This window comes from Bos indicus, chromosome 16 (genome assembly GCF_029378745.1).
Source record: "Bos indicus isolate NIAB-ARS_2022 breed Sahiwal x Tharparkar chromosome 16, NIAB-ARS_B.indTharparkar_mat_pri_1.0, whole genome shotgun sequence".
Taxonomy (NCBI): domain Eukaryota; kingdom Metazoa; phylum Chordata; class Mammalia; order Artiodactyla; family Bovidae; genus Bos; species Bos indicus.
This window is the reverse complement of record NC_091775.1, coordinates 59,292,029-59,319,286: the sequence shown is the minus strand read 5'-3', so window position 1 is coordinate 59,319,286 and position 27,258 is coordinate 59,292,029. Positions and strand designations below refer to the sequence as shown.

The 27,258-nt window shown below is 43.7% G+C and overlaps 1 protein-coding gene across 1 annotated transcript in view; it reads right to left on the bottom strand.

Moving 5' to 3' along the window:
- The window catches only part of BRINP2 (BMP/retinoic acid inducible neural specific 2), a 143,450-nt gene that overhangs the window by 48,456 nt on the left and 67,736 nt on the right, over positions 1 to 27,258 (bottom strand). The window contains exon 2 of the mRNA XM_070768490.1: positions 10,578 to 10,927. Within this exon, the coding sequence (XP_070624591.1) occupies positions 10,578 to 10,849 (272 nt within the window). The 5' untranslated portion in view covers positions 10,850 to 10,927. The remainder of the gene's footprint in view (positions 1 to 10,577; positions 10,928 to 27,258) is intronic.

Sequence of the window (27,258 nt, the reverse complement as noted above, 5' to 3'; positions counted from 1 at the left end):
GTCACAATATAGAGAGAACACTTTCTTATAATTTATGCATTTGCCTTTCAAAACAATCTTCCTTCTTTGCCCCCTTACTCCTTTCATCCCATGAAGAAACTGGGAAGGTTAGTGACAGCCTGATGCCTGTGGCCCGCACTTTAATATTGTGTAGTCTACACCTTTCTCAGGAGGTCTAGCATTCCCATCTCTTTAAGAGCTTTCAACAGTTTGTTATGATCCACACAGTCAAAGGTTTTGGCGTAGTCAATGAAACAGTTCTGTTGCTGAGTTGTGTTTTGCTCTTTGCGATAACATGGACTGCAGCACACCAGGCTTCCCTGTTCATCACTGTCTTCAGAAGCTTGCTCAAACTCACATTCATCAAGTTGGGGATGCCATCCAACCACCTCATCCTCTGTCATCCCCTTCTCGTCCTGCCCTCAGTCTTTCCCAGAATCAGGGTCTTTTCCAATGAGTCGGCTCTTCTCATCAAGTGTCCAAAGTATTGGAGCTTCAGCTTCAGCATCAGTCCTTCCAATGAATATTCAGGATTTCCTTTAGGATTGACTAGTTTGATTTCCTTTCAGTCCAAGGGACTCTCAAGAATCTTCTCCAGCACCACAGTTCAGAAGCATCAGTTCTTCGGTGCTCAGTTTTCTTTATGGTACAACTACTTACATCCATACAAACTACCATAGCTTTGACTAGATGGAACTTTGTCGGCTATACAGCTATATATAGCTTGTTGGCTATATATAGCTCTAAATATATAGACCTTTGAAACAGGGGTAGATGTTTTCCTGGAATTCCCTTGCTTTCTCTATGATCCAGTGAATGTTGGCAATTTGATCTCTGGTTCTGAGATGATACCAGTCTAATGGCAGAAGGCGAAGAGGAATTAAAGAACCTCTTGATGAGGGTGAAGGAGGAGAGTGAAAAGGCTGGCTTAAAACTCAATATTTAAAAAAAACCCAAGATCGTGGCATCTGGCCCCATCACTTCATGGCAAATAGAAGGGGAAAATGTGGAAGCAGTGACAGAGTTCCTCTTCTTGGATTCTTAAATCACTGCGGGTGGTGACTGCAGTCATGAAATCAGAAGATGATTGCTTCTTGGCAGGAAATCTATGACAAACCTGGACAGTGTGTTAAAAAGCAAAGACATCACTTTGCTGACAAAGGTCTGTATAGTCAAAGCTACAGTTTTTCCAGTAGTCATGTACAGATGTGAGAACTGGACAATAAAGAAGGCAGAGTACTAAAGAATTGATACTTTACTGTGGTGTTGGAGAAGACCCTTGAGGGTCCCTTGGACAGCAAGGAGATCAAACCAGTCAATCTTAAAGGAAATCAACCCTGAATACTCTTTGGAAGACTGACACTGAAGCTGAAGCTCCAATACTTGGCCATCTGATGCTAACAGCTGACTTATTGGAAAAGACCCTGATGCTAGGAAAGACTGAAGGCAGGAGAAGAAAGAAATGGATGATGAGATTGTTGGATAGCATCACTGATTCAATGGACATGGACTTGGGTAAACTCCAGGGGATGGTGAGGGACAGGGAAGCCTGGCATGTTGCAGTCCATGAGGTGGCAGAGTTGGACACGACTTGGTGACTGAACAGCAACAACAGTCAATGCTTTGAGATCCCTGTACACAGAAAGCTTCTGTCTCTTGTATACCCACACCCTCCAGTCAGCAATCCCTTCCAGGGTTTTCTCCTGCTCAGCTGGTAGAGCTCCATCTGAGGTCACCTGCCCAGCCCATCTGCAGTATCCAATGATGCCTTCTCCGGTTGCTTCATGTCGGATTGGGCAAATCAGTCTGAAAGACCAGAAAGCTGTCTTTGAGTCAGGACAGATTGTGAGAAGAGGAATTCACACAACTGTCTCAGACTCAGGTCCAAACCTTCATCTCCAGCCCTGCTTTATGGTGATAAATCTGTCCCACTGGCTTTAAGCACCTTGCGAGCACTCTCACCTGTTTCAAATCCCGGAGGAGAAAATGGATAACTGGCATTGGGAACCAAACTCACACCCAGCGTTTTGGTCGGCTGCACAGACCTCAGCCCACTTCCAACCATTTGCTCCCGTGGGTCTGCCTTCCTGGAGGGCAGAGCTCCCTGAGGCCTGGGCCGCATCTCATTCACAGCTGTGCCCCCTGCCCTTGGGGAGCGGCCAGCACACAGAGGTAATAAACATACATGAGCGAATAAATGCCCCACCACATGCCACTCACTGTTCTAAACAATGTGGACTGACATAATTTTCTTGTAGGAGATGTGGGAAGCCCTGAGGTGGGATAAATGTGGCAGAAGCTGAATAGCAGGAAGAAAAACGGAGAATCCCTGACCCAGAAAAAGCTCTTCTCTTGAGGGAAAAAAAAAAAAAAATGAAAAGACCACGTGGCTAGCCAGTGTCCCTGTCTACATCTGTGTCACGACGGTTTCTAGATGAAGCCTACCTCATTCCTTTCTACATCTACGCGCCTCTAAGTAGCAATTCATTCATGAATAAAATTAATTATTTCTCAAAGCAAAAATTAATCCTCTTTTTCTCTGCCTGACTGACTCAAGATCTGTCTACTAAATCTCATCTGAAAACAAAACTGAACTGGCTTTCTCCCCCTGGCCTTCCTGGTTTTTTCCCTGCCTTTTTTGCACTTTTTTTTTTTTACATTTTCTATTCACAGACCACCTGTGCAATCCTATTTCAATCCCATGTGAATGACCTGGATATAGCCCCCCAGAAGACATGAGAAAATTTGGGGCAAGAGTCATTTTGCCCTTGGGGAGCATGGGACTGACATCCTGAGAATTTATTCTGATACGGCATTCATGGACCAAATCTATCCATCACTCACTGAGAGTGTGCTAAATACCTCCTTCTCCCCAGAGCCTGGGATGCTACATTCTAATGTGTTTTTCCCGTGAGTGTGCTGTCACTCAAACTGGACAGCTGAACCCCTGGAAACCAGTAGAATCCTGTTTTCTTTTTGGCAGCCTGCTATGGTGCCCAGAATAATGCTTTCCACAAAGTAGATGTTCCATAAATGCTTGCAAGAGGACCAAGTGAGCAAACACACCGTGTGGGAAGCTTACTCTAAATTCAATTTTTAAAGCATGGATGACACTGGATTTTCAGTTGAACAGGTGGCTTTATAAGATCTCAAAGCACAGCATATCATTTTCTCACCGGGTGCATATTCAAAGTCCATTTTTCCCCAGGTAGAAACACAAGGAATTGCCTTTGGTCCTACTTTCTACAGATATGTAATTACTTCTACTTCATTTTACTCATCGCTAATACAGGAAAATGACATGCCACTTCAGGAAAGAGGCTTTTTAAAACTGCACCGTGAAAGAAATCAGTGTCTAGGAGACCCTTTTGGCATGTTGGAGGGACAAGATATGGCAGACATAAGGCAGTGGGGCAGAACAGGTGGAGGAGGGACAGTCACATGCTTCTCGGCATTTACAATGGATAACTGGAACTGGCTGCTCAGTTTCTAAAGCACACTTGGCGCTCCTACACCGTTGGTTATACCGCTTCTGTGTCCACGGCACAGTTCCTCAAGCTCTCCACCTGGATAGCTCCCACTCAGCCATGAGAGTCCAGCCAAGGCATTACTTCATTGCAGCTTTCCTCACCTTTCTGTTCAGAGCCATCTAGCACGTTCTCCAAATGCACTGGTCTTGTGAGTTCCAGATCAAGGGCCGTGTCCTCCCCATTAATGATTATTATCAGAGTCTTATAGAAGGATAAGCACAGAGTTGGCCTTCAATAAAACGGATGGAAGGGATTCTGCTCTTCTCACGCTCTTGAACTGCCTTTGTCTGTTTCTGTGCTTCCTCCTTTCTCCAAGTGAGCAGCACACTTCCTCATTCACATAGGTTGGCTCTACTGGTCCCAGATGTTGCCATGTTAAGATGGAGAGGAAATGCTCTCCAAGGATGAGGGTCTGCAAGGCCTGATTCCAGAGCCTGTATGCCCTTGTAGTGCTCAACCTCCAGACACTTCTGGAGTAAAATTCCTTGGGTGAAGTCCTTGGGCTGGGTCTACAGCCTAGATTAGATAGTCTATGTCAGATATTGGGCTGTACATTTAGCCAGCAGTGAACTCTTGAGGAAAGTGGATTCTAGACATTTCATTCTGTTCCCCTCCCACCTCCTCACCTCTATGGACCAAGAAAGAGTACCTGTGATGAGTCTCTAGGCTCATCACTCTGCAATGCCTCTGTTTTGCTTTGCTTTGCTCTAGTTTTCATACTATTTCTTCCTCTTCTTCCATCTCAGGAAACTCCCTTGCCAAAATAGAAACCTAGCAAGAAGGGCAGAGATCAACCAGTTTGCTCAGGTGATGGTAGTGTTTCTGGCAGAGCTCACCTCCTTCCCTGCCTGTCCCATCCGCCTGAGAACCAGGGCTTCCCTGGTGGTGCTCTGCAGCTGTGTGATAACACAACCTTTCTCTACCTCTGCAGCCGTAATGAACACCTAGGAAATCACTGGGATTTACCCAGGCAGACTGAGGTTGCCGTTTATTTATGTGGATTGTGATCTCTTAATTGGAGATGCTGCCTCTCCCAGGGTTTGCTGTTTATTCAAATCAGTGTTTGTTAGTCCGTGAGACGTGGTCCGGATGATAAATCAGCTCTGGTGCTCCCTCTGTGATGGCTTCCACAGCTGCTCTCTGCTTCCTCACCTCTCCATCTCCCACAAGGCACCCACAGGCTGGTTCTAGGCCCTCCAGCCTTTTCTGCTTTTAAAAATCTTTTCCCCCAGCTGCTTGGATCTATTCTTATGAGTTTATGTGCCTTGGCACTAATAATTCCTAAATTCAACTTCCTATGACTCCTCCTCTATTTGTAGCATCTCCTGTAAATATTCTCACTACCTCAAGTGCATCATGGGGGATGCTGCCCTACCGTGAAGCCTTCTGTCCTTCTCCACTCTGGCCACTCGGCTCTCCTCTCCATCTCCCAAGCACTTAATCTAATCAAGCGTTAGTGCTATATGGTTCGTGTGGGGCTCTTGCTAAAATGCATGTTCTGATTTTGTGGGCTGGGACAAGGCTTGAGGTTCTGCAGTTTTCACGAGCTCTCAGGTAATGCCAGTGCTGCCGGTCCATAGACCACACATGGAGCAGTATGGACAAAATATTGGGTTTTGCCTGTCTCACTTCCATCTCAGGTACTATTGCCAAGCCTTGTTTTTCATCCTGATGAATCATAAACAGAATTATCTTTCCTTAAGATAACTGCTCTGGTGCCCATGGAAAGGTCCTTTTAGCGGACGTCATCGTCTGATTCTACCCCAGTTTGTCCTGTTGGATGTCTCCAGATGCACCTCCTACAACACATTTCTGTTTCTACACTGCCCACCTTTGGGTACCACTCCGACCTCTTGGTTTTAAGCTTTGCTCTACTTTGGTTCTCAAAATTTGCAAACTCTGCCCAGAATATGATAAAAAATACAAAGGTCATTTTAAAAATGAAGATATCTATTAATTTTTTATTTGTTCTCTCAAAAGGCTTCTAATACATCATCAGACCCCTTCTTTTCTAAAAGAGAGACAGATAGAAATGCAGGCATTAATGACTAAGATCAATAATTTGGAATTATACCTGGCCTTGCTTTTTTCTTCCAACCACCATATCACACTCATTGTTCTATACTATTTCTAACTTTCTCTCTTCGTTTTAATTTATTCTTTCCAAGTTTTAAGTGTTTCATCATAGCGGCTTGGATTTTTGCCAATCCCATGATTATCTCTCTATTAAAGCCTTAATACAAAAAGAAATTAAAAAAAAAAAAAAAACCCAGACTGCTCATTACTTTGATTTGTAGCAAAGAGAGAATGGAACATTACCGCTAGAGTGTTTCGAGAAACCATATTTACATTTGCATCAGCTCAATTTAGGTGCCTGATTAGGTTGCGCATTATGAAGAAGATGCATTTACCAGTCAAAGGGAAGTGGCGTGGTCTAGAGTTATGAGCAGGAGACTTCAAGTCAGGAGCCCTGAGTGTTATTTCTGGCTGTGACTGGCTACCTCTCTGACCTTGAACAAGTCCAACTCACTACTTTGAACCCTAAGAGTCCCCACCTGCCTCACAGGGCTGGTGTGAGAGCAGATCACTTAAATGTTTATTGTACTGAGGGCTAGAGTGGAGCAAATGTGGGCATGCAGGGGTCACAAATGGAATTAGAGACAGGATCTCTGCTCTTACAGCTCTTACCACTAGCCTGTTAAGAGACAGTGTCTGAGAAGTGGGCTGATTGCTCAGATCTTGGTCTGACAGGTCTTGAGGAGTTGCTGAGAGGTCGGCTAATGGAATTTAAAAGCTGACCAAAAATTGAGTAAGATGGCCAAGCCCCATCCTGCTATTTAGAAAGTTTTCACAAGTATGTATATCGTCTCTTTTCTCATAATGGTGCCCCTGAGACTGTTCATGTTAGCCCTGGGACCAGGGAGCTGGCAGGGACCACTGACTCCCTTCTGTAGGACACCTCAAGGCAGGCCTGCTCAGTTGGCTATCCCCGACTTTAGAAGAAAGGTCATTCTCTGTGGTGACTCTAAAACAGGCTGGAAATAAGCTAGCTCTTCATGGTAGTCCATAAGACCAGTAAGAGTGTGCCCCAGAGAAGATACATTCATTCTCCAGTTGAGAGAGAGAGAGAAGGAATTAAGGCTAATACACTTTAAAAAAGAAAGCAAGAGGGACTTCCCTTGTGATTCCATTGTTTGGGTCTCTGTGCTTGCAATGGAGGGGATATAGGTTTGACCCCTGGTTGGGGAAGTTCTGCATGCTCTGAGGTAGGGCCACAAATAAATTAATTAATTTAAAAAATAGAGAAGCATGAAACACTTCTCTATTTATTAAAAAACACAAAACATGAGAACATTTTTTTTCTCCTTCTAATGCAAGTTGTCAAATGCTAAGTCCCCAGCAGATGTTATCACAAGGAGAGTACCCATGGCTCTCATCTCATTATAACTTTTCCATTGGTTAATATTTATTGAGGATATTCTAATAACAGGTAATATTTATTAAGCACTATTCTAAGTGTTTTACGTCTATCAACTCTTTAAATTTTCGCATCAGTCCATTAGAGGTGGGCACTATACCTGTCCCAAATTTACAAATAAAGAAAGTGAGGAACAAAGAAATTAAATAATTACCCCAACATTATAAAGCTAGTAAGCTGCAGCTCCAGGATTAGAGTTCAGGTCATTTGGCTCCAGAACCTTCACTTTGAAGCACCTGTGCCTACGTGAATACAAACCTAAATGGAGAGAGCAATGATCTCTGGGGACCCACGGTTAGAGAGGCCAGAGCTATTTTAGAAAAATCAGTCATCTCCTCCAAGTGAGAGAACACTCTAATTTCCAAATAAGAATGGAAAAAATGAAAAGAAGAGGTAGGACTTGGAGTTTAATCTTAGAATTTGGTTGTGTAATTGTTATGATATGCTCACACACAGCTAGAAGAGAAGAAGGGCCTCTCTTCTGCTATGAGAGAGAGCTTCGTGAAATTCTACACCAAATACTCTAACCCCACTGGAAAGTCTTATTCTTCCCCCATTACAGTTCACCTCCTTTCTTGTATGAAAGCACATGCAGATACCATAAGATCTCCAAGCACCAAAAGCTTTCTTAAAATGTTGGATAAGAGACTTCCTGGTGGTCCAGGGGTTAGTAATCTGCCTTGCAATGCAGGGGATTCATGTTCGATCCCTGGTGGGGGGATTAAGATCTCACCTGCCCCAGAGCAACTGAGTTTTTGTGCTGCAACTACTGAGCCCACTGCCCCACCGGCCGTGTGCCACCATGGAAGAGCCCACGTGACGCAATGAAGATGCTGCATGCCACAACTGAGTCCCAGCACAGCCAAACACAGGAAAAAAAGTAATAGAAGACTAATTCTGTTCAAGGCTCAATCTCTCACTGCAGAGCATTTCTGATATTCTCTGTAAACTCTTTCTCCATCTGGCCTTCTAGACAAAATGCCCTTCTAGTAATCGGAGATGACCCTCAATATATATTCTACCAGTTTTCCATGACCTGTTCTCATCCCAGTAAGCAAGGTCTTGAATTGCTTGAGGGAATCACCACTACAGACAAAAGGGGAAGGGATAAGAGTGAGTTCTCATGGGGATAATACAGACCCCTGCAACACTTGTGTACCTGGATCCAGCATCTTGCTTAAGAACTAAAAGCAGGACTCCCAGAATGCTCCTGGAGCAGCCGTGTGGGACCCTTCTCTCATTGCCCCCTCACAGGGTTGCAAATCAGAGCGCTGCATTCCTGTCAGAATGACTGGTTACTGTTTCCCCAAGCACAAGTTCAGGTGCAATAACTGACCCCAGAGAAACAGAGCGGCACAGTGTACGAGCTTGTCACATTAAATGATCAAAAAACTATTACCAACTGATAGAACGTTGGTGGTGCAGAAGTGATTCCAGACACTCCTGGGGGGCCAGCTCTGAGCTGCCACCCAGGCATTCAGTGGTTGCCAGGCTTGAGGCGGGGGCCTGATGACAAGAAACATCTGTGGACGGGAGAAGGAAACTGGTGCTTTAACTCCTCTAGATCCCAGAGTCCTTAGACAGGAATGGTGGTGTTAGGATTCCCAGTCTGACATTTCAGTTCCCATTTACTTGAAAAAAAAAAAAAAGAAAAAAAATATATATATATTTGGTGATAACAGTGTTTTGAAAGATTTGGGGGTAAACTGAAAAGTCTGAGATGAATTAAATCTTGTTTTCCTGGACCAGAGGAATTCACCACTAAATGAATTCTAGGGTAGATTTTCTGTTTTCCTTTTTCTTTTTTTTTTGGAGGGATGGAAAAGGAGATTCTTTGATAAGAAGTATCACCCTGAATTTACCTTATAGAAAATCTGTGGAGGATACAGTTCTAATTTACATATTTACTGAGATTCAAGTTAACCTCTCTCCCTGGAGCAGGCTTCGCTCAGTCACTCCGCTCGAGCTGGTCTCCACCTCAGTGGCCCTGTGAGAATCCCCACCGTGGTGTGTGGAGGACGGCAAGGACCAGAGCTGCTGAATCAGAGAGCATCAGCTGCAGTCCTTTCTGAGACCAGATTGGGAGAGAAATGGCTTTTGTTTCTACAAACCTCTGCACTCGTAAAGCACCAGCCCCTCAAACACCTCATCTTGTCTGTCTGTCTGCATCTGCCATGTGGGAAATCATGTACTAGGAGAATGGCCCCTATACATGAATCTCTCAGTGCTGAATATGTTAAACCCTCATTTCTAAGACTCCGTACTAACCCAAACAGGTTACTGTATAAGTAAAACAACAATAAATTTTAAAAAAACCTAAAAACAGAAAATATATAATTTCTTTAAATATAATTTAAGGACCCAGACTTTGGAGTCTGACTGCTTGGGAGCTAATCCTGGCTTCACCATTTACCAGCTGTGTGCCCCTGGACAAGTTCCTTAACTTCTCTGGACCTCGATTTTCTCATCTGTGTAATGGGGAGAATAATTGTTCCTCCCACAGAGGATTGTTAGAAAGAGTAAGTGAGTTCACATACATAAGGCATGTAAACTGCTAGATCTAGAAAGAGGGTGAAACCTTTAGCGTGTTCATAAGACTAAGAATGCATACACTCAGCTTACAGATAGCAACCTCTACCTGAAAAAAGAATAGGTGATTTTCTGATTCTGTTTCTCTTGTGTTTTTTCATATTCCATCTCCACTCCTTTCATTAGGAAATAATCTGTAATTGAAAAGTAAATGTCTTTAATTAAAAAGAAAATTTTAGCAAAGCTCCTAGAGTTATCTGAAGACTACAGTCAATGTGAAGAGGAAAAGGGGTTGACACTTAAGGGAGAGACTGAGCCCAGGGATGAAGGGCAAGGTTGAATTCAGGGATACACTCCAGAGAGTACTGAGGCTCACCGAGTCACCCAAGGTGAGGGTTTCGAGGAGCCTTGTGCTTTTGAAGTGCTGCTCCAGCAGCCGGGAATTTGTGCCTAGTCAGAGGGACCAGGTAGGTCACTTGTTTGACTTTCAGCTCTGATGCTCCTGAGGGACATGCAGAGAGAGGGCAGGAAGACACAGCCCCTTTCCTGCACAAGGCCAGCTGAGGCTGTGGTGTTGACAAGGGTGAGGGCAGGCCCCTCCCTGCCCCTGTGGGGCTCCCCCCACTTCTAAGGCAGGAACTGGAGCTGCCCTGTCTTCATTTGCAAGTTGAGGTAATTACAACTCATAAACGCATCTCACCCATTAGTTAAAACCCGTCCCCAGCATTTGACTCTGACCTCCTGCAGCAGCGCAGGCCACATGCTGACTCCATGCCGCCTGATTTGTCCTCAATTTATAAGCAGTACAACCTATAAATAGAAACCCTTTTGCTAAGTTCCCCAGGAGGCATCAGCAGGTTTTCCAGCTTGTATGTGTTTTCTTCTTGCTTTAAAAAAAAAAAAAAAAAAACATGGCAAGCTTGTTCGCCCTGCCTGCTACTCCTCCAGCTCTCTCCTAGTGCAGTCTGCGGTCTGCCAGCTGGCTTGGCGGTTGGCACCCGTGCAGACACAGACTGGCTTCGGAGGGGAGCCCCACTCACCTGTAGATCCTGTATCTGGTGGTGAAACCCTGGCGGTAGCGCTCCACAAAGTCCGTGTACTCCTGCGCGCGGTGGAAGGGGCCCCGATCGGTAAGAAGCCAGTCCAGGGGCGGCTGGCCAGCCGTGGAGGCATGATGCTCGGCAACCACAGCGGCCGCCGTGGCCGAGACAGCCAGCACCCAACCGGGGAGGCCTAGAGCCAGTAGAGTTGCCCATGGGGCCGCCGCCACCGGCCGAAGCCCTCTAAACCGAGCGCTGCTCTGCCACCTCATGCTTCTCCCGGGCGGTTGGTGTCTTCATTCTCTCGCCACACTCTCCCGCTCTGTGCCGCTCCTCCAGGGCTCCTGGAACTGGAAAAGGGCCACACGGAGATGTCAGTTGCACACCCTGATCTGACCCCGTGGGCCTGAGAACATCAAACCTCCCTGGGCAGGGACCCTTCTAGGAACCCTTCATCCTAGTGATACACCTTCATTCTAGGCCTTGAGCTAAGTGTCTGTGTACATTTCATGTAATTCTTAAAACAATCCTATGGGCAACACCATCATGATCATTTTACAGATAAGAAGATAAGGTATAGTGAGATGAACAAAGCTGCTTACGTTCATGCAGCTTTTGAAACCAGAATTTTGACATCAGCTGGTCTAACTCTAACTCTTATGGTGTGTTGCTTTCTTGTTTTTTATGTAAACTCGACACCATCCACATTTGTCTTCCTCTTTCAAAAATGTAAATGCTCACGGTGTACCAGTGATAGACTCATAGACTGTGTGCTGTCTCTGGAGGCTTGATGTAAAGCAAAGAGAAACCCCGTTTTTCTGATGGTGAATTGTGGGTAGAATAGTGAACTCCCATCACTGTTATGAAGCTGGATTAACTTGGGCAAATCACCACCTTTCTCTGAGTTATCTCTTACAGAAAATAGAGAGGCTTCTATGGAGAACAGTATGGGGGTTCCTTATAAAACAAAAAACAGAGTTACCATATCATCCCTCAATCCCATTCCTGGGCATATATCCAGAGAAAACCATAATTTGAAAAGATACAGTCACCCCAGTGTTCACATAAGCACTATTTATAAGAACCAAGACATGGAAGTAACCTAAACGTCCACTGACAGGTAAATGGATAAAGAAGATGTGGTATATGTGCATAGTGGTACATTACTCCATCAAAAAAAAGAACGAAGTCATGCCATTAGCAGCAATACGGATGGATGTGGATATTATCATACAAAGTGAAGTAAGTCAGAGAAAGACAAATATATCACTTATATGTGGATAAAAAAAATAAAGACACAAATTAACTTATTTGCAAAACAGAAATAGACCCACAGACATAGAAAACAAACCTAGAGTTACTAAAGGGGAAAGGGGTGGGGTTGGGATAAACCAGGAGTTTGGGATTAACATATACACACTACGATATATAAAATAGATGAGCAACAAGGACCTACTGTATAGCACAGGGAACTGTACTCAATATTTTGTAAAAACTTATAAGAGAAAATAATCTGAAAAATTATATACATATATATACACACACATGTATATATGAAATAGCTGAGCTATTTCAAATCCTAAAAGATGATGCTATTAAAGTGGTGCACTCAATATGCCAGCAAAGTTGGAAACTCAGCAGTGGCCACAGGACTGGAAAAGGTCAGTTTTCTTTCCAATCCCAAAGAAAGGCAATGCCAAATAATGTTCAATCTACTGCACAATTGCACTCATTTCACACGCTAGCAAGGTAATGCTCAAAATCCTTCAGGCGAGGCTTCAACAGTATGTGAACCGAGAATTTCCAGATGTACCAGCTGGATTTAGAAAAGGCAGAAGAACCAGGGATCAAATTGCCAACATCTGGTAGATGATAGAAAAAGCAAAGGAATTCCAGAAAAACATCTACTTCTGCTTCACTGACTACGCTAGAACCTTTGACTGTGTGGATCACAACAAGCTGTGGAAAATTCTTAAAGAGATAGGAATACCAGACCACCTTATCTGCCTCCTGAGAAGCCTATATGCAGGTCAGGAAGCAACAGTTAGAACTAGACATGAAACAACAAACTGGTTCAAAATTGGGAAAGAAGGACGTCAAGGCTGTATATTGTCACTCTGCTTATTTAACTTCTATGCAGAGTACATTATCCAAAATGCCAGGAAGGATGAAGCTCGAGCTGGAAATAAGATTGCCGGGAGAAATATCAGTAACCTCAGATATGCAGATGACACCACCTTAATGGCAGAAAGTGAAGAGGAACTAAAGAGCCTCTTGATGAAAGTGAAAGAGGAGAGTGAGAAGGCTGGCTTAAAACTCAACATTCAAAAAACTAAGATCATGGCATCTGGCCCCCACACTTCATAGCAAATAGATGGGGAATAAATGGAAACAGTGACAGACTTTGTTTTCTTGGGCTGCAAAATCACTGTGGATGGTGACTGTGGCCATAAAATTAAAAGATCTTTGCACCTTGGAAGAAAAACTATGACAAACCTAGACAGCATGTTAAAAAGCAGAGACATCACTTTGCCAATAAAGGTCCCTGTAGTCAAAGCTATGTTTTTCCCAGTAGTCATTTATGGATGTGAGAGCTGGACCATAAAGAAGGCTGAGCACCGAAGAATTGATGCTTTCAAACAGTGGTACTGGAGAAGATTCTTGAGAGTCCCTTGGACAGTAAGGAGATCAAAGCAGTTAATTGTAAAGGAAATCAAACCTGAATATTCACTGAAGGACTGATGCTGAAGCTCCAATACTTTGGCCACCTGATGGAAACAGCTGACTCATTGGAAAAGACACTGATTCTAGGAAAGATTGAGTGCATGAAGAGAAGCGGGCAACAGAGGATGAGATGGTTGGATGATACCATCAGCTCAATGGACATGAGTTTGAGCAAACCCCAGGAGATACTGAAGGACAGGGAAGCCTGGTGTGCTGCAGTCCATGGGGTCACAAAGAGTTGTGGACTCTTAGGGACATGACTGAGTGACTAATCAACAGCAAATATATATATGGCTTCCCTGGTGGTTCAGACAGTAAAGAATCTGTCTGCAATGCAGGAGACCTGGGTTTGATCCCCGAGTCAGGAAGATCTTCTGAAGAAGGGAATGGCAACCCACTTCAGTATTCTTGCCTGGAAAATTCCATGGACAGAGGAGCCTGGTGGGCTACAGTCCCTGGGGTTGCAAAGAGATAGACATGACTGAGTGACTAACATGCACACATATGCACTTTATAAATAAAATACTTTATATATATATATATATACACACACACACACACACACACACACACACACACATATATAGATAACTGAATCCTGTGCCATACACCTGAAACTAACACACCATTGTAAATCAACCATACTTCAACTAAAAAATAAAACAATGTAGGATTAAACTATGTTTTTTATTAAAAAATAAAAATAAAAAAGGAGGAGAGAAAAAGGCTTGACTAGATAATAGTCCAGCTTTTGACTTCTAGCTGTGAACATCTGATCTGTTCTTTCACAGAAGGCCATGCAGGGATATAGCTAGAGTGGGAAATCAAACTGCCTCATTGGCATCATCAGAGAGCAAATCCAGGAACATGAGGATGACCATCACGCTTTCTCCTCACTGTGTTATATGGAAGTTCTCTGAGGTCACAGCTGTCTATCCTCCTATCCTAGCTCCTGAGAGCACACAGTAGGCCTTCAGGGATGCTTCCTGTCCTGGCCTCTCTGAGTTGGAGGGAAAGTTCCAGGAAAGAAGTAAAGTTTTGGCCTTCAAAACTCCTGGCTCCCTATGACTCACCCCAGGACTTTGCTTTCTAGTGCTTGTACTTGTCTAAGGATAACTAGTCACCTTTATAAACCTCTGGGCAAGTGCACAAGACTAACTCAATACTGTGGGGGCTTTTGCAATCCAATACATGTCTTTCACCTTCAAAGTCTAGCACATGCTGTCAGAGTCTGGCCCATCTCTACCACCTCTGTCTGTGCTAGAATGACTTCCCATCGCCAACACCTGTAATTTGTGGACTGAAGCCTTTCTCTGGCTGCCAATCTAAAGATGGGCTCCCTGGGGATGAAGCAAAAGGTATTAATTCCCTGGCATTTCCTTTAAGGTTAGGTAAAGCGGATTTCAGCACTTTACTCACGCCCACTCCCCAAGGCCCCCAGATCACTCTGAAATGACTCCAATTCAGCACAACCACCAGACTTCCCTTGGACCAATGCAAACCCTGAAGAGGCTGCCCAGAGGCTGGGCCAAGTCTTAATCCTGGATACTCTAAGCCTAAAAGCTGGCCTGAGGCTGAGAGATCCAAGCCTCAGCATTTGTACAAGAGGTTTTCAAAAGATTTGCCATGTCTGCTGATAAGGATGAAGGGACAGAAGCAAAGGTGCCTGGGCCTTCAGAGTCACTCCTCCACTCCAGATAGTAGGTATTGACCATCTACTATGTACTGGATCATTCTTAGGTGTTACTCCAGTTCATTATGACAATAAGTTTCTACTCTGAACATTTCACTGCCTGTTTACATATCCCTGAGATTGAGAGGCATTGAGCTAGGAAGCCGCAAAGGCAGACTATGAACCTAGATCTGGTTCCATGTCCAGACTTTGCCAAAGAATGCTTTGCTCTCAAAAGTACTAGAGTGGGCAGCAAGATAGACTTGTGTTTAATGAACTGGTGGAGAGAGCAGCTGAAGGAGGAATAGTGGGGCAATACCTGACCTGCCAGATCTTAAAACATATAATAAAATTCCAATAACTAGGTGATACTGACATACAAAGTGGGTGGGCACATCAATGAAACAGAACAGCTAGCTCAGAAATACACCGTATTATACATAAGAACTTAGTGTATATGCATATATATATATATATATAAGCATCACGGATTAAATGGGTAGGGGATGGATTATTTTATACATAGTATTGGGAAATTAGTTCCAGATGGATTAAAAAAGTTAAATATAAAAAATAAAACCATAGAAAGAAGCAATATTTCCAAGAGTGTTTTTATAATAAGCAAGCATTACTTTTTAAACCAGGGGGTGGGGAAAGAGCTATAAACTAAAAGGAGGCATCAGCCTTGCACATGGGGAGGTAGGCATTTATTTTTATGGGATGTAATCTGATGAGGATGCCCAAAATATTTCTCATTTAATCATCTATGCATTCATTGCATGAGAAACAGAAATTGAGGACTCCTAAGTGCCAGACACTCTGCTGAGTCCTGACAACATGAAAACAAGTACTCGTTACATTGTCTGAAACACTGCCTACCATCAGTGATTAGTTCCTCTTAAAAAATACTGTTCTCTTTCTAAAGGCACAGTGGTGGAGGCACATTCTGGGGACTGGGGCTGCTTGACACAGTAGGCCAAAGCAGCAAACACAGTCGGGTGGACAAGCACTGACATGGGAAGGACACTGCAGAATGCCAGTTTCTGAAATGGTCCCCAACATTCCTGAGTCCTTCTGTTTATGTCCCATATCATCCCCTCCTGCTGAGTACAGGCAGGCCCTGTGAATGTGATGAGACACTCTTCCCATGATCAGGTTACTAATCAGTTGACTTTGAATTAACCAAAAGGAAAAGTATCTTGGGTAGGCCTGGCTTAATCAGATGAACCTCCAAAAGAAAGTGAAGTGTCTGAGAGAATGGCTCCTGCTGGCCTGGAAGAAAGCAAACAGCTATGCTATGTATGGTCTATGGGGCTTATGAAGCAAGGGATTGTGGGTAGCCTCTAGGAACTGAATACAATCCCCAATCAATAGCCAGTAAGAATATGGGAACCACAGTGGAACCACCTCAAGAAATCCAGTTCGACCAACGACCTCATGAGCCTGGAAGAGACCTCTGAGCCCCAGAAGAGAACTGCTACCCTGACTGATGCTTTGATTTCAGTCTTGTGAGACCCCGAGCAGAGAACCCAGTTAACCTATACCTGCACTCCTAACCCACAGAAACTGTGACACAGTGAATTCATATTGCTTTATGTCACTAAGGTTGTGGTAATTCTTAACACAGCAATTGAAAAATAATAGACACATAAAAGACAATAAGGGACTTCTGTGGTGGTCCCTCAGTGGCTAAGACTGCACAATCCCACTGCAGGGGGCCAGGGTTCAATCCCCGGTCAGGGAACTAGATTCCACATGCCGCAACTAAGAGTTTGCATGCTGCCACTGGAAAAAAAAAGAAAAAAGATCCCACATGCCACAACTAAAGATCTCGCCTGTGATAATGAAGATTCTGCGTACCACAACACCCAGCACAGCCAGAAAAAGACAATGATACCTCTCTCCCATTCTGCATGCCTGTGAGGGTTCTTGGTGCTTTCTGGAGAAAAAGGTAGCATGGCAATTTCTTGAGTGCAGTGATGATGATCATTTCCCCCTCATCTGATCATCTCCACTGAGCCATACAACATCACCCCTCATCAGGTTAAAGACCTCTCAAGGTCAGGGCCGGGTCTTTCTTTTTATAAAAAACTCTAGCACTTACATAGTCTTTAAAAAATACAGGGTGAATCAATTCCATGCATTTCATAGAGACAGCAATTTGAGCTGGTGACAACATGTGGCCCTGGCCCAGCCATCTTGGTGGCATCTTGGTGGCCTCTGCTATAACACAGGGGATGGCAGCCACCCCCTCCTCTGCTAATCAAGGGTTTCTAAGGACAGGTGTGAGCATGTGTGTGAAAAGCTGTGTGCTCTTTGAAAGAATCGAGCTATATTAAGTCAACGTGTGCTTCTTGTCAGTCTTTGTTTGTAATTATGCTTTTTCAGGGCTCACAATGTGCAGGAACCTGCCTGGTTATAGGAGTATCAGCTTTAGAATCAGTTTTGATTGCCGGGCTGGGTCTGCTGAGCACAGCAAGAATGCCTGAATTCAGTGCTGACGGCGCTTCTGAAAAACCTGGCCTCAGAATCATATGGTTTCCATTTCATTGGTTTTTCTCAGGATCTGAAGACATTTTGACTAAAAAAAAAAAAAAATCCTTTTTTAAGAAAAATTTTAAACATGTTTAAAGATTTTCCTTAAAAAAAGGATACCTAGAACATGTCCCTTCACTTAAAAAAAAAAAAAAAAAAAAAGAAGATGACAGAATAATTGCTGCATTGACAGCTGTGTAAAAATTGGGCTTCTCAAAGAGAAGAGCTTTTGGCCATTTCCTGTTTATGCCCACAGGTTGTAATAGCAACCTGTCAAGCAAATTTTAAATATCTAGATTCTCACGTCTTGTGCTGGTACCGCTAATATTCAGCAGCTTAAAACAATCTGCACCTTCCTCATGATGCTTCAGTGTATCCACTTTGTCCTAAAACTGGCTGTGAAAGTAAAACTCCATGTTACATGTGAGTTTATCAAAGTCACAGCTAAGCCAGCTTATTGACGAAAAAAGTAGAAATTTACGTGTGAAAGCCAAATAATTTCACTTACTTAGACTCTACTCAGGACAGCAAGGAGATCAAACCAGTCAATTCTAAAGGAAATAAGGCCTGAATGTTCATTGGAAGGGAAGATGCTGAAGCTGAAGCTCCAATACTTTGGCCACCTGATACAAAGAACTGACTCATTGGAAAAGACCCTGACGCTGGTAGATTGAAGGCAGGAGGAGAAGGGGGAAACAGAAGATGAGATGGTTGGATGGCATCACTGACTCGATGGACAAGACTTAGAGCAAACCCCAGGAGATAGTGAAGGACAGGGAAGCCTATTGTGCTGCTGTCCAATTGGACACAATTGAGCAACTAAACAACTTGTACTGTGGTTACAAGATGGTGGAGTAGAAAGACGTGTGCTCATCTTCTCCGGCAAGAACTCCAAAACTACAACCAGCTGCTGAACAACCATCGACAGGAGAATGTTGCATCCCACCAAAAAAATACCCCACCTCCAGGGGCAAAGGAGAAGCCCTAACAAGACAATAGGAGGAGCAAAATTATGTTTAAAATTAAATCTCTTCCCACTAGAGACACTCGGAGGGCACAAACAAAACCTTGAGCACAGCAGGACCCAGGGACCCCACAAGAGACTGAATCAGACCTGCCTTTGAGTGTCTGAGTGTTGCCTAGAGCAGCACAGGTCAGCAGTGACCTGCAGCAGGGACAGGGGCTCTGGCTGCAGCACATCTGGGAGGCACTACATGTAGCATAAGCCCTCTTGGAGGAGGTTACCATAGTCCCACCACAGAGTTGTGGGGCAGATGACCCACAAACTGCAGAACAACTTGCTGGATCCCTAACCTAGGGATCCAGCAAAGGGACTGAGAACCCCCAGAATCCCCAGGGAGTATGACTTTGAAGGCCAGTGGGACTTGATTATAGAATTTCCACAGGACTGGGGAAACAGACTCCTGGAGGGCACAAACAAAACCTGTGTGCACCAGGACCCAGGAGAAAGGAGCAGTGACCCCACAACAAACTGAGCCACACTTGCCTGTGAGTGTCCGGGAGTCTCCTGCAGAGGCATGGGTTGACAGTGGCCTGCCACGGCGTCAGGGGCACTGATTACAACAGTCCTGGGAGCCATGGAATGCTGGTGTAAGTCCTTTTGAAGGAGGTCACCATTACCCCTACCACAGTCAGGGAGGGAACACAGCCCCACACATCAGCAGAAGGTTGCATTAATGATTTACTGAGCATGGCCCACCCATCAGAGCAAGACTCAGTTTGCCCCAAAGCCAGTACCTCCCATAAGGAAGCCTCTGTAAACCTCTTATCCTTGCACATCAGAGGCCAGAGAGAATGAAAATCACAATCCCAGAAAACTAACCAATCTGATCATATGGACCACAGCTTTGTCTAACCCAATGAAACTATGAGCCATACCATGTAGGGCCACCCAAGAAGGACAGGTCATGGTGGAGAGTTCTGACAAAACATGGTCCAGTGGAGGAGGAATGGCAAACCACTTCAGCATTCTTGCCTTAAGAACCCCATGAACAGCATGAAAAGGCAAAAAAAATGAAAGATGAACTCCCCAGGCCATTAGGTGCCTAATATGCTACTGGAGAAGAGTAGAGAAATAGCTCCAGAAGAAATGAAGAGGCTGAGCTAAAGTGGAAACAATGCCCAGTTGTGGATATGTCTGGTGGTGAAAGTAAAGTCCAATGCTGTAAAGAAAAATATTGCATAGGAACCTGGAATGTTAGGTCCATTCAGTTCAGTTCAGTCGCTCAGTCATGTCCGACTCTTTACGACCCCATGAATCGCAGCACACCAGGCCTCCCTGTCCATCACCAACTCCTAGAGTTCACTCAGACCCACGTCCATCGAGTCAGTGATGCCATCCAGCCATCTCATCCTCTGTCATCCCCTTTTCCTCCTGCCCTCAATCCCTCCAAGAATCAGAGTCTTTTCCAATGAGTCAACTCTTCGCATGAGGTGGCCAAAGTACTAGAGTTTCAGCTTTAGCATCACTCCTTCCAAAGAAATCCCAGGGCTGATCTCCTTCAGAATGGACAGGTTGGATCTCCTTGCAGTCCAAGGGACTCTCAAGAGTCTTCTCCAACACCAACAGTTCAAAAGCATCAATTCTTTGGCGCTCAGCTTTCTTCCCAGTCCAACTCTCACATCCATACATGACCACTGGAAAAACCATAGCCTTGACTAGACAGGCCTTTGTTGGCAAAGTAATGTCTCTGCTTTTGAATATGCTATCTAGGTTGGTCATAACTTTTCTTCCAAGGAATAAGCGTCTTTTAATTTCATGACTGCAGTCACCATCTGCAGTGATTTTGGAGCCCCCAAAAATAAAGTCTGACACTGTTTCCACTGTTTCCCCATCTATTACCCATGATGTGATGGGACCAGATGCCATGATCTTCATTTTCTGAATGTTGAGTTTTAAGCCAACTTTTTCACTCTCTTCTTTCACCTTCATCAAGAGGCTTTTTAGTCCCTCTTCACTTTCTGCCATAAGGGTGGTGTCATCTGCATATCTGAGGTGATTGATATTTCTCCCAGCAATCTTGATTCCAGCTTGTGCTTCTTCCAGCCAAGCCTTTCTCATGATGTACTCTGCATATAAGTTAAATAAGAAGGGTGTCAATATACAGCCTTGACGTACTCCTTTTCCTATTTGGAACCAGTCTGTTGTTCCATGTCCAGTTCTAACTCTTGCTTCCTGACCTGCATACAAATTTCTCAAGAGGCAGATCAGGTGGTCTGGTATTCCCATCTCTTTCAGAATTTTCCACAGTCTATTGTGATCCACACAGTCAAAGGCTTTGGCATAGTCAATAAAGCAGAAATAGATGTTTTTCTGGAACTCTCTTGCTTTTTCCATGATCCAGTGGATGTTGGCAATTTGGTCTCTGGTTCCTCTGCCTTTTCTAAAGCCAGCTTGAACATCTGGAAGTTCATTGTTCACATACTGCTGAAGCCTGGCTTGAAGAATTTTGAGCATTACTTTACTAGCGTGTGAGATGAGTGCAATTGTGCAGTAGTTTGAGCATTCTTTGGCATTGCCTTTCTTTTGGATTGGAATGAAAACTGACCTTTTCCAAAATTTTTTTTTCCAAAGTTTTCCAAATTTGCTGGCATATTGAGTGCAGCACTTACACAGCATCATCTTTCAGTATTTGAAAGACCTCAACTGGAATTCCATCACCTCCACTAGCTTTGTTCATAGTGATGCTTTCTAAGGCTACTTGACTTCACATTCCAGGATGTCTTGCTCTAGGTGAAGGATCACACCATCATGATTATCTGGGTCATGAAGATCTTTTTTGTACAGTTCTTCTGTGTATTCTTGCCACCTCTTCTTAATATCTTCTGCTAGGTCCATACCATTTCTGTCCTTTATCGAGCCCATCTTTGCATGAAATGTCCCCTTGGTATCTCTAATTTTCTTGAAGAGATCTCTAGTCTTTCCCATTCTGTTGTTTTCCTCTATTTCTTTGCATTGATCGCTGAAGAAGTCTTTCTTATCTCTTTCTATTCTTTGGAACTCTGCATTCAGATGCTTACATCTTTCCTTTTCTCCTTTGCTTTTCACTTCTTTTCTTTTCACAGCTAGTTGTAAGCCCTCCCCAGACAGCCATTTTGCTTTTTTGCATTTCTTTTCCATGCAGATGGTTTTGATCCCTGTCTCCTGTACAATGTCACGAACCTCAGTCCATAGTTCATCAGGCACTCTATCTATCAGATCTAGTCCCTTTGGTCAAACAGGAGATGACAACAGTGAACATTGACATTTTAGGAAACAGTGAGCTAAAATAGACCAAAATGGGCAAATTTAATTCACACGGCCATTATATCTACTACTGTGGGCAAGAATTCTTTAGAAGAAATGGAGCAGCCCTCATCATCAACAAAAGAGTATGAAATGCAGCATTTGGGTGCAATTTCAAAAATGACAGAATGATCTCTGTTCATTTCCTAGGCAAACCATTCAGTATCACAGTAATCCAAGTCTATGCCCCAACTACTAATGCCGAAGAAGCTGAAGTTGATGGGTTCTATGAAGATCTACAAGACCTTCTAGAACTAACACACAAAAAAAGTTGCCCCCCCCCTTTTTTTTCATAGGGGACTGGAATGCAAAAGTAGGAAGTCAAGAGATAAATGGAGTAATAGGCAAGTTTGGTCTTTGAGTACCAAATGAAGCAGGACAAAGGTTAACAAAGTTTTGCTAAGAGAACACACTGGTCATAGCAAACACTCTCTTCCAACAACACAAGAGAAGACTCTACACATGGATGTCACCAGATGGTCAATACCGAAATCAGATTGATTATATTCTTTGCAGTCAAATATGGAGAAGCTCTATGCTGCTACTGCTAAGTCACTTCAGTCATGTCCAACTCTGTGCACCCCCATGGACTGCAGTCTACCAGGCTCCTCCATCCATGGTATTTTCCAGGCAAGAGTACTGGAGTGGGTTGCCATTGCCTTCTCTGGGAGAAGCTCTATACAGTCAGCAAAAACAAGACTGGGAGCTGACTGTCACTCAGATCATGAACTCCTTATTGCAAAATTCAGACTTAACTTGAAGAAAGTATGGAAAACCACTAGGCCACTTAGCCATGACCTAAATCGAATCCCTTATGATTATACAGTGGAAGTGAGAAATAGATTCAAGGGATTAGATCTGATAGAGTCCCGGAAAGAACTATAGATGGAGGTTCATAACACTGTACAGGAGGCGGTGATCAGAACTGTCCCCAAGAAAAAGAAATGCAAAAAGGCAAATTGCTCGTCTGAGGAGGTCTTGCAAACAGCTGAGAAAAGAAGACAAGTGAAAGGGAAAAGAGATAAGGAAAGATATACCCATCAGAATGCAGAGTTACAAAGTATAGCAAGGAAAGGTAAGAAAGCCTTCCTAAGTGACCAGTGCAAAGAGATAGAGGAAAATAATAGAATGGGTAATTCTAGAGATCTCTTCAAGAAAATTAGAGATACCAAGGGAACATTTCATGCAAAGATGGGCACAATAAAGGGTAAAAATGGTATGAACCTAACAGGAGCAGAACATATCAGGAAGAGGTGGCAAGAATACACAGAAGAATTGTACCAAAAAGATCTCAATGACCCAAGTAACCATAATGGTGTGATCACTCACCTAGAGTCAGATATCTAGGAGTACAAAGTCAAGCAGGCCTTAGGAAGCATCATTACAAAGTTAATGGAGGTGATGGAATTCCAGCTGATCTATTTCAAATCCTAAAGGATGATGATGATGCTGTAAAAGTGCTGCACTCAATATGCCAGCAAATTTGGAAAACTCAGCAGTGGCCACAGGACTGGAAAAGGTCAGTTTTCATGCCAATCCCAAAGAAAGGCAATGCCAAAGAATGCTCAAACTACTGCACAATTGCCCTCATCTCACAAACTAGACTTCCCTGGTGGCTCAGATGGTAAAGCATCTGCCTACAATGTGGGAGACCCAGATTCGATCCCTGAGTTGGGAAGATCCTCTGGAGAAGGAAATGGCAACCCACTCCAGTAGTCTTACCTGGAAAATCCCATGGACAGAGCAGTGTTGTAGTCTACAGTCCATGGGGTCGCAGAGAGTCAGATACGACTGAGGGACTTCACTTTCACTTGCTAGCAAAGTAATGCTCAAAATTCCCCAAGCTAGGCTTCAACACTATGTGAACAGAGAATTTCCAGATGTTCAAGCTGGATTTAGAAAAGGCAGAGGAGCCAGAGATCAAATTGTCAACATGATGAATCATAGAAAAAGCAAGAGAATTCCAGAAAAACATCTACTTCCGCCTCACCCACTATGCTAAAACCTTTGACTGTGTCGATCACAACAAACTGGAAATTCTTAAAGAGATGGGAATACCAGACCACCTGACCTGCCTCCTGAGAAATCTGTATGCAGGTCAAGAAGCAACCGTTAGAACCGGACATGGAACAATGGACTGGTTAAAAATTGGGAAAGTACATCAAGACTGTATATTGTCACCTTGCTTATTTAACTTATATTCAGAGTATAACGTGAAAAATGCCAGGCTGGATGAAGCACAAGCTGGAATCAAAATTTCCAGGAGAAACATCAATAACCTCAGATATGCAGATGACATCACCATTATGGCAGAAAGTGAGGAGGAACTAAGGAGCCTCTTGATGAAAGTGAAAGAGAAGAATGAAAAAGCTGACTTAAAACTCAATATTCAAAATACGAAAATCAAGGCATCCAGTCCCATCACTTCATGGCAAATAGGTGGGGAAGCAATGGAAACAGTGACAGACTTTATGTTCTTGGGCTCTAAACTCACTGCAGATGGTGACTGCAGCCGTGAAATTAAAAGACACTTGCTCCTTGGAAGCAAAGCTATGCCAAACCTAGACAGCATATTAAAAAGCAGAGAGATTACTTTGCCAACAAAGGTCCTTTTAGTCAAAGCTATGGTTTTTCCAGTAGTCAGATATGGATGTGAGGGTTGGACCATAAAGAAGGCTGAGCACTGAAGAACTGATGCTTTTGAACTGTGGTGTTGGAGAAGACTCTTGAGAGTCCCTTGGACTGCAAGGAGATCCAACCAGTCAATCTTAAAGGAAATCAATCCTAAATATTCATTAAAAGCACTGATGCTGAAAGTGAAGCTCCAAAACTGCTGCCACCTGATGTGAAGTGCTGACTCATTAGAAAAGACCCTGATGCTGGGAAAGGTTGAAGGCAGGCAGAGAAGAGGATGACAGAGTATGAGACAGTTGAATGGCACCACAGACTCAATGGACATGAGTTTGTACAAGCTCCGGAAGATGGTGAAGGACAGGGAAGCCTGGTGTGCTGCAGTCCATGGGGTCACAGATTCAGACATGAATGTGCGACTGAACAACAAAAACAACAACAACTCAGGACAGAGTTTACACCAATACAAATAATAAAGTTTTAGCCCAAAGGTACTAGCAGAATTAATTAGTCATGACTTTTCCTTTGTGTGTTAGCTCAGCTGTGTCCACTAAGCCATGATTTCAATGGGCTCCAGTTTTGTCAACTGAGAAAATAAGATGCAGATGAAATCACATGACAAGTGGGCAGTGTGGTCTCCAGGGGACAGCTTATAAGAATCACATCTCCATCAAGATGTCACCCAGCTGAAGACTTATGGGGACTCTTTTCTCTCCTCCTGCTGGTCTCCAACTTCATGCATGCTAGATCTGTCTACAGAACAATCAGAATCTGGGACATCAGCTGCTCAAGTACTAAATCTTGGCAAGGGAGCTAGAGTTGACTGATAAATACCATGCAGGGGACAGGTTGCATGTTAGAGGAGGTAAGGACATGGCTAAGCCCAGGCGGCTCAGAGGTAAAGCATCTGCCTGCCAATGCAGGACATGCAGGTCCTACCCCTGGGTCAGGAAGATTCCCTGCAAAAAGAAACAGCAACTTACTCCACTATTCTTGCCTGGAGAATCCCATGGACAGAGGAGCCTGGCTGGCTATAGTCCATGGGGTCACAAAATAGACACAATTTGGCAACTAGACAACAACAACAAGCTACTGCAAGTCAAGGATATGCTAAGCTATTGCTATTTTATTATAATTAACCAAAGAGTTAATTTGTTAACAATTATCCTTAACACCAGCAGACATCATTTTCTATCTGTGTAGAAAATAGAATATACCAATAGTTACTGCTTAAGAAGCAAAAGATAATAAAATGATGCTCGATCTTTGTTTCTCAGATTTTAGGCTCCCCTTTTAACAGATGAGAACACTGAGCCTAGGAATAGATAAGCGAGTTGCACAAGGTCATGTATGTTGGTGGCAGATTTGGGTCTACCTATTCTGGTTCCTCTAGTATTTTTACTTTGTGCACCACTCACATGATTTACAGCTACAAAAATACACAGGCTTTTCCACTTACAAGTTTGTTCCCTTGGGAGCAAGTCACTTCGCTCTGAGAGCCTCCCTATGGTCATCCGTGAAATAATCCCTATGGTCCTGCCCAATGCTGAAATCCCTTAATTCTAAGCAGATAAAAGGAGGACAAATATAAGGGATGAGGCTCTGAGATTTTAGTCTTCTTTGGGAGGAGGCTCTTTGTTTTTGAAAGGGAGTGAAGCACAAGAGAAGCGAGGAGTAAAGCAGAGATTCTTGCCTGTTGGAGCAGTGACATTTAATAAAGTGATTAGGCAGTGACATTAAATAAGTTTTCAAGTCATTTGAGTGGTTAATTGGCCAACTCTATTGAAGAGATGTTTTCTTGAATAAATCTGAGGGCATCCATGGTACAAACTCACAGAAAATGTTATTCTTTTAATCTACGGCATCTTGATGTAAAACCTCTTTTAAATCCTCCTGTTTTGACTAGAAAGGGAGAGCAGACCAGAAAAATGACAGGACATCCTGCAGTGGAGGTTCCCCAAGGGGAGGATGGTGGAAGCACTGTCAGTTCAGATGAATGACTTGCATTCTCCTCTCTTGTTGGGATGATCTGCCAGCCTCAACACACACTAACCATGGTGTTTTTACCCTTATAACACACTCCTGGTAGCACATCAGAGAGCTTCAACAGTGCCCATCATTCCTCATGTGCACCCGGGGAAGATGGCACTCCCCAACTGCCACTGTCCCCTCCAGGCTCTGGATGTGGCTTTCAGTGTCACTCACCCCACCCCCAAAGTGGCATGGAACTGGCAGGGTACACTTGATGCATTCCCCCACTGCTAAACTTAACAGAAGCATAGGGACAGCCTCCCTGCACAGAATCAGGTTAACAGTGTTAACGATGATGTGTGCAAAGGTAAGTGCTAATCATGATGACTATTGGGTTGGCTAAAAAGTTCATTGGGGCTTTTCATCAGAGGTTACAGAAAAACCCAAACGAATTTTCTGGCCAACCCAATAATTACTAAATGGCCTTGTATTCATAGGAGACCTTTAAGAGGAGAGAGTGTGAGAGGTGAAGGGACTTGATGGAGACCATTCCACAAGAAAGCAAAAATCAAACTCACATATTCGTCTCTAAAACCTATCACTCAGCTCTTCTCACCCTCCCTCACCTCTGCCCATGGAATAGACAATCAGTTAATAAGCAGTTTCTATGCACAAGGACCGTACTGGATGACGGTACAAGTTAGACCCAATACTTGCCTTCAGGGAGCAACAAAAAATATAGAACTTGAAGATTCTGTAATGAGCTTAAAAGAATAATGTTCTCTCCCTCCCTCTTTCTCTCTCACACACATACTCACACAGAACTTTACTGACATGGGACC